Below are 13,378 nucleotides of genomic sequence, written 5' to 3'. Positions count from 1 at the left end.
TATTTCTCCACACTATCTCCCCCCCCCCCCAAACATGCCCATTTATTTTTAGCTCCTCACTGACTGCCATCTCCCTGGAGGTAGAACGCCAGGGTTACCTACTTCTTCCAGGTCTACCATAAATGTTGGTCTGATTGGCAGATATAAACTTCATGTAAAAGGTAAGCCTGAACAAGCTAATTTCCAAAACACAAGTGTAATATTACTGCAAAGTGTTCCAATTAGCAATCCAAGCTATAGCTGACATACCTAGTCAGCTCGGCAGTACAAGCCATTTTACTTCAGGGACCACTAATGGCCAACACTTTCTGTAAAAAATAATGTATCCTGCCCTTTACCTTATACTGCACTTACACTACAGTCCTGCTGCTGTATAAATAAGGTGGTGCTATTGCTTCTGGGGATAGAGATGTAGCGCAGGAGGTTGATTTCTCCTTGGTCTGCTGAAAGCAAACATAAACAGGTGATGCAGGTAGCATCAGATTCACATGTTGCCATTTTCATGTTCTTTTCCTGCTTGGAGAAGCCAGTAGTCTGGTTTTTGCAATAGGCCATGTGCACTTTCCTTCTGGTATCAGGAAGTCTATGACTAAAAGCTTCAAAGTGAAATAGAGTTTGAAACAACTGTATATACTTAATCTCTTGACATGTTCAGTTCTTACACTGTTGTCAATAGTGCTCTGGAATCTTGCTGCTCAAAAGTAAATAAATTAGGAGCCTGGTATAATGGGGATTTGCTTTCAGTGAAATGATCCCACAATATAAATGCAACCATTTGTTCCAACTGACCTTTCATTCTAATTATTCTTAACTCGCAAAAATAACCCAATATAAACAGGAAAATCATTTATATTAAATTTTTAAAAGGCATTTGAATAACCTTTTCCAAAATGCCCACATATTCCAGCCTCAAAACAAAATCCATCAAGCAAAGACTCACAAAATAACCACTTGGATTTATTTCAATGAAATGGCATGCTCGTTCATTCAACGACTTCCAAACTCTCCAGGTCAATTTTGAGGTCAAAAACCATCAAGGACAGTCATTAAATATTTAATGGCACAAAGTAGCACACAAAGCTGCAGCCAATCATTACCTTGGATAGGCTGAAAGTGTCTGAATGAAAGCGAAAATTGATTTTGTTATAATTGAGTTTAGGTTAGAAAATAATATATCTGATGATAAAGTTTCTGAAAATAAAGGTTTTGAATAAATTATAATTGTATGATGAAACATAATTTTCCTCTTTTTAAAAAAAGTATCACTTTTGAAATTATGGTCTTTGGTCTCAGACATGTTTAACACGATAGATATCAGCAAGTCCGCATCAGAAAACTCACCTTTACTGTGTCAAATGGATGCCCGACAAGAACACCCGCAACACCTGCAACAAACAAATGGCAACAAATTAGCATATCTGCTCAACTCGTGCTGGTAGATACCATCTGAGCCCCACCCAAAAGGCCACCCCCCCAAACAATGCACTGCCTGCCTAGAGCTCCTCTAGCAGAATTTCCACACCCCCACAGACCCCTGTAAAAGGGGGATTCCCCCGCCAAAAGGAACACCCACCCCTAGCAAAGAGACCCCTGTCTGGAAGCTAGAGAGGAGTCCTGACTGGGAAGTGGAAAGCATTATAGCTGTAATACTTACCTTGCAGCTCTACGTGCCCATTGCTCGCAGGACAGCAGCTGTGCCAGTTCCCACAGATCCATTATCTGCAAGCCATTCATAGCTTTCCATTAGTGGTCTATGATTACAGCTTGTAAAAACCATCTGCAGCTTTGATCCCTTCACACTTCAATGACCCAAGTGGTGAAACCTCATGTGTGTGTAAACATTGACCACATCAAAGAGCAGTGCAGTGAAATCACATTCTTGAGTGATTGGAATGCACTTGCATCTCGGAGGTCGTCTGTGGAGGGAGTTAGGCAGCGGGGTCCCTGTGTGGGGGACAGGGCGTTTGGGTCACCCCTGTACTTGGGGGTAGGAGACCAATTTGCGGTGCGGGGGGCCCGATAAGTGTGACACCCTGGGAATCCCTCGCATTCCATGCTATGCATATATTTGCATGGTGGAACACTGAATTGCATCCCCCTTTACAACCTTGGAGGAGGAGGAGGAGGAGGAGGAGGAGGGGGGGGGGGAGACTCACTTTGACTAAGGGGCCTGAACAGGGAACACGTGGCTGAGACTGCACATAGCTCTGTTTTTTTTTTGAAACAAGGGGAACTCTGCTCGCCGGAACTCCCCACTGTAGCGAGAGATCTCAGAAGCCCAAAAAGAATCCCCAACCTCCCCCTCAGCCTGAATGCAACTAGAGAGGGTCGCCTGGCCCCCAACACCCACATCGGGCAACCCTGCCCAATTGCAGGTGGGCAAAAATTGCCAGCGTGGGAGACTCCACAAGTGCCATTCCATCTGGTCCCCGTTTGGGAGGACCAATACCAAAACAGTGCTCACCCGAGATCCCCAAGGTGAAGTGATTGAATCCCAAAGCCTCAGGTACCTTGAGAATCTGTACATTAGAGCATGGCTTAATGCCTCGCTCCAGTATGCAGATTTGCTAAAAAGTGATTTGCCCATTATGGGCAGGGTTCTCCTTGCAATGTCTCACGAGGCATTGCGAGTCGGGTAGATCCCGAGAATGGGTTCTCCCGGCTTACACGCGCAACGGCGTGCTGCTTTACCGGCGCAGCGTGTCTGGAGGAACACGCCCATAATCTCCCAGAGAATCCCGCCCATTATATTTCTATGGCTTGGAAAATCTACATACAAATTATACCTTTTGATGTCATAACGTATGAAGAATTGCCATTCTGATTCTGAAAATTCGTCAACTAGTCAGACAAGATTTTACTTTTTAAAAAAAAGGTCCAAAGAGGCAGGACCTCCAGCTGTGCCAACTACTGTTATCTGGCAGCAAAATATTGCACAGAACAACACCTCCAGCAGCTTGCATCCTATTCACAACTTTGCAAGTAGTTCACAATGTTTCAATCCATTGCTCTCGATTTGACGGTCCAAAAATACAAGGGGCTTGTAATAATCTCTCAAGCTGATAGGGAAAATTGAGAGGCCCCCCTCTCACTGAAAATGGAATTTGTGGTAAACAAGATGAGAAAAGGATTTTCTTCAATTGTATTACACCCATGGTTCAACAGCCTCCCATTATTGGACATGAAAAATGGCCACTTGGGTGAGGTACTAAAGGTGTCCCACCCCAATATATGTGGGAAAATATGGCTGGGTTTAGTTTGACCTACCTGGATGCCATCCTTCTTATTGCAGTAGTTGTGCTTAAGTTACTTTTTGGGTGCACTGAAGCACTAAATTAACTGCCTAATTTTTCTCATGGGCAGAACACTGAAGATGTAATTTTAGTAAAAAGGTCAATGCAAGAATGAAATGAGATTTCACATGCTAATTTTTCTCATAACATTACGGAGATGTTTGGAACAAAGCCAGGAGACAACATGGTCTAATGGACTAACCATCTGCTAACTACAAGGCTTTGTGCAGGATATCAAGCAGGTTTTCAATATTATTTCATCCAGAAAACCAGATTCCAGCAACTTTGTTTTGGAAAAACATCAAGTTGCATCTCGTTTTGATTGCATGTTATGCCAAACGCCAAAAGAGAATACGTGCTTTGTAAAGTTAACGAAATATTTTTCCCAAGAAGAAAAAGATTCAAACAAACAGGATTATGTATTGAAAAAAAGAAGGGATTCCTGTTTAAACAGGCTACTTACAGAAAAACATTCCGAATAGGTTTACTTCCATTATTAAACAAGAGCTCAATGAAGATCGATGTAAAGGTACCACCACATGAACCAAACCACTGGTTCCTATATATAATATATATATATATCCCATTGTTTGCCTACCTTCACTGCTCATCCAATCGCATCCAGCATCCATCTCCCCTTCTCCGTACTTCCCAATGTTCTCAAAAGACTAAATTGGGGACACTGATTCAGCCAATTTTCAAATCTCAGATGTACTAAATCTTATCCCATCCTCTGGTATAATAGTAACAATTTGAAAATTAATCTCCTCAACCGTAAGCCACTCCACCATTAAAAACAAAAAATCAAACTATACACCACTTTAGGAGCATCAATCAACATAAAAATGGGGATCTGGGATGAACAATAATTGAAAGGAGCATTGCAGGTCAACAAAGCGATTAAAAACGGTGCCAAATCACTAGGGCGGGATTTAACGAAATGGGAACAAAGTCCCATAGCGAGCCGTTTAGCATCGTGTCTCCCGGCATTCACAGCCCAGAGAAAAACGCTATAAAATGGCACCCCGGTTAGATTGGGGGCCTCAGTGGGGAACATGTGGCCAAGGCCACACATTGCCACCGGAACTCATTTTTAAATGGTGTCCCGATCTCTGGAGCCCCTGAAGTGATCCCCAAACACCACCTCCCCAACCAAGCCCCAATGCACTATGGGAGGGTCCCCGCCAGCTTGGCATCCTGCCGGTGCCACCTGGGCAGCTTGGCAGTGGTGATCTTGACCAATACTGAATGGTGCTCGCCCAAGGTCTGAGGCGAAGGGAATAGATCCCAACGCCTTGGGTACCTGCACATTAAAGTGAGACTAGTTGTCTCATTTTAATATGGAGTTTTGCTTAAAAGTCCATTGTGGGCAGGATTTACATTGCAACATCACGCAAGATCACCTGGCTGTTCGATTGCACTCCAAAAGATGTCGGTAAACATGTCACATACAGCGATGAATTGGGCAGGCTCAGCACGTGAGCTTCAGGTCAACTTTCATCGTTAACCCCACAGCTGCTGATGTCCAACCCAGGTCACCCTCTCCCTCCGCAGGCACAGAGCAACATGAAGGAACAGCACTGTTGTAAGGGTGCTTCCTCATTTCCCCATTATTTTTGCTGTTATCATTTTGATCTATGGATGCTTAATGGACATGTATCTTCAAGTCAAACAGCAGCGAGAATTCAAGAAGTTGCAACATGGTACATGGTGCTGCTAGCTTTGGACAGGAAAACTAATTTCAGCAGCCAAGAGACAGGGTGGGACTTGGTTCGATTGGTTGGTTGGTGGCCTGTGAATTGGCCAAAAGGCCATATTCTGCCCGGTGATCGAGTCAATAGACCCAAGGTAAGCAGAGTTGAGACCTGGACACACGGGGACAAGGACCTGCTCCCCCTTCTCTCTCATGCCAGAAAGGGCAGCACGGTAGCATTGTGGAGAGCACAATTGACTGGGTTCTCTCCCTGCCACATGTGCAGTGTCATGGGAACCTCCTAAAAGGCTGAGCTCCCTCTGCACCGATAACCCTTTATGCAGCCACGGTAATGCCTCGGGGCTGCAATGACTGGCTTCCAGCCAGCCACTGCGTTAAACCCATGCATCCCAGTAAAAAAATTTAACCTCCCTCTCTAACAAGTTCACAATGAACTCTTTAACAACTTTAACTAGCCTTAATTGGGACCAAGGTGGGATCATTGCTCCCCCCTACCTGGTAACACCAAAATCAGTCACGCTAAACAAATACGCTGATCGTGCCGGTATATTTGGAACACCCACCTCCATTCGTGGCATTGTCGGGTCCCAAACATTCAAGCCCGTTCTGCATATTATAATAATGTAAAATAGAAAAAAAACATAGATGCAGTAGGGAAAGCACAAGACAGAAAGATTCACAAGGATTGTACTAGGACTGAGAGATTATAGTTATTAGGAAAGATTGATCAGGTTGTGTTTTTTTTCCCTTCAAAGTTTTAAGAGATGATCGGAGGGATCTTTAAAATCATGAATGAGCTGGACAGGGTAGATGTTGAGGTAATATTTCTACTTGAGAGAATCTAAAACCAAAGTTCATAAATATAAACAGGAACTAATAAATCCAATAGGGAATTTGTTTGGGAGAGAAGTAAATTCACTACCTTGGGGAAGCAATTGAGGAAAAAAAAATAGCCAAGAGAAAATGGAGATGCAAAGAAATGCTGAAGGGCCGCGTTGAGGTAGATGGAATTGGAGGAGACTCAAGAGTAGAAACACAAGCATTAGTTGGTTGAATGGCTTATTTCGGTACTAGATATCCTATGTAAGGATACAATATCTGGTGTTGTGGTTAGCACTGCTTCCCTACGGTGCTGAGGTCCCAGATTCGATCCCGGCCCTGGGTCAGTGTGTGAGGAGGTTGTGTATTCTCCCCATGTCTGCATGGATCTCACCCCCAAAACATCTACAAGGTAGGTGGATTGGCCAGACTAAATTGCCCTTAATTGGAAGTAAAAGAAATGGATAAACTAAATTTAAAAAAAAAAAGCAATATCTGGGCAGGGATTCTCTAAAACCACGACTAAATGTTGACACCAGCATAAACACCGGAGTGTTTCACACCGGCATCAACGGGCCTCTTGGCTCAGCAATTCTGTGGCCCACAGGGGACCAGCACGGCGTCGGAGTGCTCCGCATTGCTCCAGCTGGCGGGTCTGTGCATGCGCACGGCGGCCGCTTCTGCGCCACGCACCATGGCGGAGCCACACAGCGGGCAAGTGTGGAAGGTAGGGCCCCCCCCAAGTTTGCGCGCGCCTGCCGATCGGTGGACCCCGAACGCGGGCCTAGCCATCGTGGAGAACCCCCCCCCCCAGACTGATTCCCCCCCACCCCCAACCAGGAGGGCCACTGCAGCCGCGACTCCGAGCTCCTGCCGGCGGGAACTCGGCCGGGCGACTGCGGAGATTTGCTGCGGGGGCCTCGTTCAATGGACGCGATTGTGCATCTGAGGCCCCATTCTACGTCCCCCATGTCAAGCGCCATTTCGCTGCAGAGAATCCTGGTCGTGGTATTCACAGTAACAATTTGACTTAGGAAAGTATAAATTTAAAAACAGAGCAAATGAACCAATGTTTAATGTTTGACGGTTTGAAGGCCATGATACAAATCACATTCCGAGCCTTTAACAGTTAACCAAAGCTGCCACTTCCAGGTAGGATGGAGGATGCAGTGTATTTTTGGAGGATGCAGTGTATTTAAAAAAACACAGGTGCCAAATCGCAAATGGAAATTACACAATCTGTTGCAGAGGTTAATATCCCATTCAAATAAGGAGTTCTTGCCTAGCAACAACACGCAATCCAGACTGGGGCAGAATATGCTGCTAAAATAAGTAAGATTAATGGTCATCACAGAATACTATAGCAGAGGACGCCTTTCAACCACGATGGCTATACTGGCTTTTTGGTAGAGATTAATCCAAACTTTCTGTCCTTCAAACTCAATACATAAATGAGAATTAATGTTGAAATTCACCACTCTTGCACTTCCTTCTCAGTCCTGGGCTGTTACTTTGACATTCCATTTCTTCTTGCCTTGCGAAAGATGCAATAACCTAAACATGTCCAAGGCTTGCATGTCCAAGTAACAGCTGATTTCATGCTACAACTAATGAACCATTAACTCATTGATGTTTCCCAGACGTAGCTGTACATATTCACCTACATAAAAATTATTGCCCTTCTGAAACTCCACTTATTGTCTTATCTGAAATACAATGAGGTACTCCCCCAGAACTGCACTGCCATATCAGTCTGGATGACGGGCTCAAATCCTCAAATAGAGCTAGCAAGCACAACCTTTGGAGATTTGGAGGGAGAAGGTACTATTAACTGAATCAAACTGACGAGAGTGCTGTCTGAATTGAAGGTCTGTAAGTTCATCACGAAGGAGAACTTTTCCATTGCGACGAAAATCCAGTAAATGGCTGAAAATCTGAAGTCCTGCTCCCAAACCTGACCTTTCCAATCTTCGTGGGGGTGACATAGGAGTCAGGTTAGGGTTCGCACACATGTGATTCAGAGGCAGAAGGCCAATCACAAACTGCCCCCACTGCAGTGGGATTTAGGACGAACAGGAGTGTGGCATCTGGAGCGAGCAGGATAGATCAGATCAGAGGTTTGAACTTGATGGTAAGTTAGCTCTTTGGATAGGGTCCCAGGACACCTTTGGGAGAAGTAATGCATCTTTTGGGATTGTTAAAAGTGGTCAGGATGCAGTTTTTACGCACAATGTCATTGGAATATTCAAGTTGCCCAGCAAGTGTCAAGGAACTCTCCAAGGATAGTAGGGAAGTTGATTTGGTGGGGATAAGTCAAACTGTGATGGGTTGGAGGGCATGGATTGGTATCAAGTTGACATAGACGTATGGGTCTTTAGAGTGTGCGTGCGCGAGTGTGTATGGGGGGGGGAGGGGGGGGAAAGAGGGGCATGGCCTGGAGCATGTCTAGAAATTATCTATATACAGCAGCAGGACACAAACGCAAGCATTGTACCCAGCCGACCGCTGGATCCATTACAGTTGTGCCAGGATCACTTAACCCACCCCTCATGTTAAGACTTCTCCCTCCTACTGAAAAACTGACCTGTGATTGGACACTTTCAAGATAGTGCTTGGCCAGCCGAGTTGGCGAACCTGACCCCGAGATGAAAATCTGGGCGTAACAGTGGCACCGGGGATCTCGGCGTAGCTGGCGTATTTGTATGAATTTTTAAGACTTGAAAAGATCAAGTTCGCTCTCAGGGGGCCAGAACAGGGATTCTTAGTAAGATGGATTTTTTTGGGGATCTATTTGCTGCCAGTCGGTTGACTTGAGGGGGGTGGGTAGAAATTGGCAAACTATTTGAAACATGTTTTTATATGGTTGTTGTTGTTTGTCAATGTTTTTGATTGTGTTTGGAACAATATATACATGTTTAAACTTTTAATCTGCACCGAGGTCCATTTTTGACTAGACAGCATGGGAAACTAAACAACATGGATATTCTATGTGCTTTTTATTGTTCTTTTCCCATGAGCTTGTAATGCCCTGAAACATTATTGCATTTCCATAGCCCATTTCTGTAACTACCTTGGTCTAGCTAAAATATTAAACCACTGAAATTTCTATTTAATCGTGGGTACCCAGTATTATCCTTTACTCAGGGCATTCAAGAGATCCATTGAAACTTGACAAGATGCCTTCAAATGTTAATCTTTTTAAAAAATAAATTTAGAGTACCCAATTATTTTTTCCAATTAAGGGGCAATTTAGCGTAGCCAATCCACCTATCCTGCACATCTTTGGGTTGTGGGGGTGAGACCCACGCAGACACGGGGAGAATGTTCAAATGTTAATCTTACACCTACGAGATTTTAAATAAACAGCAAAAAAATGGAGAAACAGCGATTCAGCCAAGCTCGGCCAATGGAAGAATTCATGTTTCAGTTTTACACGTTCCAGCAGATCTCCAGTGTTTACATATTTTGCTTTTTACTCATCAAATCTTACATATTTCCCAATCCTGCAGCAATTGTGCATTCTCTGAAGGAATTCAGATAGATATGCGGTAACACAGACCTGTAGTAATGCCCCAAGTGGTCAGACAACATTGTGCTCATTATAACTTTATGTTGGTTGGAAGAAACTCAATACATAGTTTTCAGTTACTCGGAATTACCAATCCAGCACCTTGACCACAACACTGCCATATGCAATGTCTGAACTGAACCAATTGGAGGGTGGGGAAAGCACTCTCTCTTTGATTTTAAAAGTAATGCAGCTTCACCTGTGATTCACCCATGATATTTCACTATTATTGCTAGTAGCAGTGCAACACAAGTAAATATTCAGAGTAAAATCTATTTCAAATTCTGTTAATCAATATTCTTTCTAGCCTGTGGTCTTCAGGTTAAAAAGCCATTTGTCCAACTAAAGTGGGCATTTAAAATTTTATAAGATTCTCCATGATCTCGTCTTACAAAACAGCCAGGGATTACAAAATGGCGGCGCGGTAGCACAATGGTAAGCACTGTTGCTTCACAGAGCCACAGTCCCAGGTTTGATTAGAGTCTTGGGTCACTGTCACGGCGGAGTCTGCACACTCTCCCCGTATCTACATGGGTTTCCTCCGGGTGCTCCAGTTTCCTCCCGAAAGACGTGCTGTTGGGCAATTTGGACATCCTGAATTCTCCCTCAAGTGTACCCGGACAGGTGCCGGAATGTGGCAACAGGGGCTTTTCACAGTAACTGCATTGCAGTGTTAATGTAATCCTACTTGTGACAATAAAGATTATTATTAAAAAGAAACAAAGTAAGAATTTGCGGTGGTACTGTAACAGTTTGTAACATCATATCACTACAGATAATAAAAAATGTTAGATATATCATGTAATTGGTGATGATGACTTCTAAATAGAACCAGGAGGCCAGCATGTTTCTTTTGGTCTTCTTTTCCACTGATTTCATGCTAAATCACCAAGCTTTTGATCATTTTAGGTTCACTGCATATCACAACACTTGCCTTGAGAAGCTGTATTTTTTTTTCATATACAAGAACCATAGCAACATTCCAGACTACTGACAAGTCAGTGGTGTTGTACACAGCTCACTGGTTGTATACAACTCTTCTGTTGCTCAGTCTCTTAGACCGTTCAATAAGACTTGCAACTCTCTGGGTGGTGGCAGCAGTCATATGTGCTACCCTTGGACTGGGAAATGCCATTTTTCAAGGCACCGTTGAAGCCTCTCCACTCCTGCTAATGGTCTGCCACATGTATTTTGCAAATCTTGCTGCAGAGTTTATGTGAGAGGGGCCATGCAAGGACTGTCAACTGTTTGAAGCACTCGCCTTCTTCTGATTTCTACATTCAGATCCATCTGTGTACATAATCTGCTCCCCCCCCCCCCCCCCCTTCCATAAGTTTATAAAGCAAGTCCTGTTCTGGCTGACACTCAAACTGTATTTAATTTTGAGACCCTATACTCGCATTTTGTATAATATTATAAGCTAGATTTTATAAAAAAATGGTGAGATGCAAAAATCTAACAGTGTACTTCCCTTTATCTTGTGTGATACAAACAGCAATATTAAATGGCTGTCTCGTATCCCGAGATGCAGGACAGCTATCCAGGGCAAGTGTAGAATAACACATTTCATGTTAATACACCCAACATATCTGAAATAAATAAATTAGTCAAACAAACAAAATATCTCAACATTTCCCATGTATTAAATTACTGTTAAACTTCTTGCCTAAAAGCTGCTACATTTCGAGCCCAAACGTTTCTCAACTAAAGTTGCCCAATTAGAACATGGGAACAGGAGTAGACCATTCAGCCCCTCGAGCCTGTCCCACTATTCAATGAGATCATGGCTGATCTGTGACCCAACTCCCACTATTCAATGAGATCATGGCTGATCTGTGACCCATCTCCATGTACATGCTTTTAGCCTGTATCCCTCAATACTTTGCTTAACAAAACTCCATCTCAGATTTAAAATTAACAGCTGATCTAGCTTCAACTGCTGTTTGTGGGAGAGAGTTCAAAACCTCTACCACCCTTTGGAGTGAAGAAGTGCTTACCAACATCTCTCCTGAACGGTTTGGCCCTAATTTTGAGACCCTATAGTTTTAGAATCTCCAACCAGCGGAAATAGTTATCTACCCTGTCGTTCTCTGTTAATATCCTGAATACTTCGATCAGATCACCCCATTACCTTTTAAATTCTAGCGAAACAGGTCTAATTTGAGTACTCTCTCCTTGTAACTCAACCCCTGTAGTCCAGGGTATCATTTTTTTAAAACCTATGTTGCACTCCCTCCAAGACCAAAATATCCTTCCTGAAGTGTGTTTCCCAGAACTGCTCACCACAATCCCCCAAATGGGGTCTAACCAGTTTTTTCTTTAATAGCTGCAGCATAACCCCGGTCCTGGTGTCTTTATATTCAGTCCTCTAGATATAAAAGCTAGCATTCCATTAGCCTTTTAATTATTTTTTTGAATTTGTTCCTGGCATTAAGGACTTATGCACGTGAACCCCCAAGTCTCCTTGGACATCCACTGTATCTAACATCCTTCCATTTAAAAAGTACTCTGCTCTATCCTTTTTAGGTCCAAAATGGATAACCTCACACTTGCTCACATTAAATGCCATCTGCCATAATTTTGCCCTTTCACCTAGTCTGTCAATATATCCTTGCAATTTTCTGCTATCATCAAGGCTACCTAACTTTGTATCATCCTCAAATATAGATATCTGACTCTCTATGCCATCATCCAAGTCAATGAATAGTGTGAATAATGGAGGCCTCAACACAGATCACTTTGGCACACCACTAGTCACCTCCTGCCAATTAGAGTAATTACTCCCACTTGGTTGCCTGCCACGCAACTAATTTCCTAACCATGTCAATAATCTGCCCTCAACTCTGTGGGCTTCCACTTTAGTTAAGTCGCGTCAAGATCAACTAACATTGATCAATAGTTGCACTCACACTGGTATGTTTATGCCGTTCACCAACATGAACACTGTACTTGTGAAGGCTTGTGAGGGCTTAAGTTCAATTCCTATGCAGGGAGAGCAGATCTTAACATTATAATTTCTGATTACTGAATCAGCACTTATGGCAGATTGCAGCTATCTGAGCAGTTGCAAGAATTGAGACCAGGCAACAACATTTACATTAGAGTCTAAACCCATAACCATTGAGCTGAGTTTTCATACAAGAATACAGGTCGCCAGGGGTGGGGAAGGGAGTGAAAACTAAACAATTACAGTTGCATACAAGCATATGGATAGGGGTGAGGGGGAGAAGGGAGAAATGTTCTCAATCTCTTTTGCAAAGCTGAAAGAAAAATACAACCATGAGTAAAGTTCCATTTAAGCTTGAAACCCATTCAAAGCATCACTAGATTCTTGTGTTGTGTCAATGGCATTAATTTGAACAGTCTGAAGTAGTAAAACTATCACTGAACCTGCCAAAAACTGTCACGTATTTGATGATCTTAATCATAAAATCATGGACCTGTTTACCAATTGTACCAGAATGTTTTGTTAGAACAAATCACATCCGAATATAGCGATATCTACAGTCACATGGTTTCACGACTGTGTTAAGCTGTGCATTAGAATTGGGCAAGCTATTTCATGATTAACAAAGATTAAGCATGCCAACGAAAAGATCTAGTAAGCAGATTAAATTACCTTTACTGGCCTGAATCGCACAATTTTCTTTATTCTCGTCTTCAAATTACTGTTTGCAGTACTCAATGGGGGGGGGGGGGGGGGGGGGGGTTGGCAAACAGAATCTCTAAAGTAAATTAACAATGTTTGCTTTACAGGAGAAAATTTCTATTAATATTTATGTTACTACACTCCTTCACATTAACAGTATAACACCAGTAGAAAATCTCTATTGCATCGCAGACTGAGGTAAACATCAGTTAATGCGAACACCACATTAATAAGGACGCCATCAATTTTATTGCAGATTCTCCATATCCAACAAGCAGTCATGAAAACAGAATTTCTTTGAAAAGAAAACACGGAGGTGGAAGAGGAGGATGGGA

The 13,378-nt window shown here is 43.1% G+C and overlaps 1 protein-coding gene across 2 annotated transcripts in view; it reads right to left on the bottom strand.

Annotated features, from left to right (window-relative positions):
- LOC119953087 (mitochondrial basic amino acids transporter) overlaps window positions 1–13,378 on the bottom strand; it is a 121,955-nt gene that overhangs the window by 6,606 nt on the left and 101,971 nt on the right. For both annotated transcript variants that reach the window (XM_038776931.1, XM_038776924.1), the window contains one exon: window positions 1,342–1,385. In XM_038776931.1, the coding sequence (XP_038632859.1) occupies window positions 1,342–1,385 (44 nt within the window). The remainder of the gene's footprint in view (window positions 1–1,341; window positions 1,386–13,378) is intronic.

This window comes from Scyliorhinus canicula, chromosome 2 (assembly GCF_902713615.1).
Source record: "Scyliorhinus canicula chromosome 2, sScyCan1.1, whole genome shotgun sequence".
In the NCBI taxonomy this organism is placed as follows: Eukaryota; Metazoa; Chordata; class Chondrichthyes; order Carcharhiniformes; family Scyliorhinidae; genus Scyliorhinus; species Scyliorhinus canicula.
Note: the sequence above shows the minus strand (reverse complement) of the source record. Positions and strands in the feature narration are given on the sequence as shown.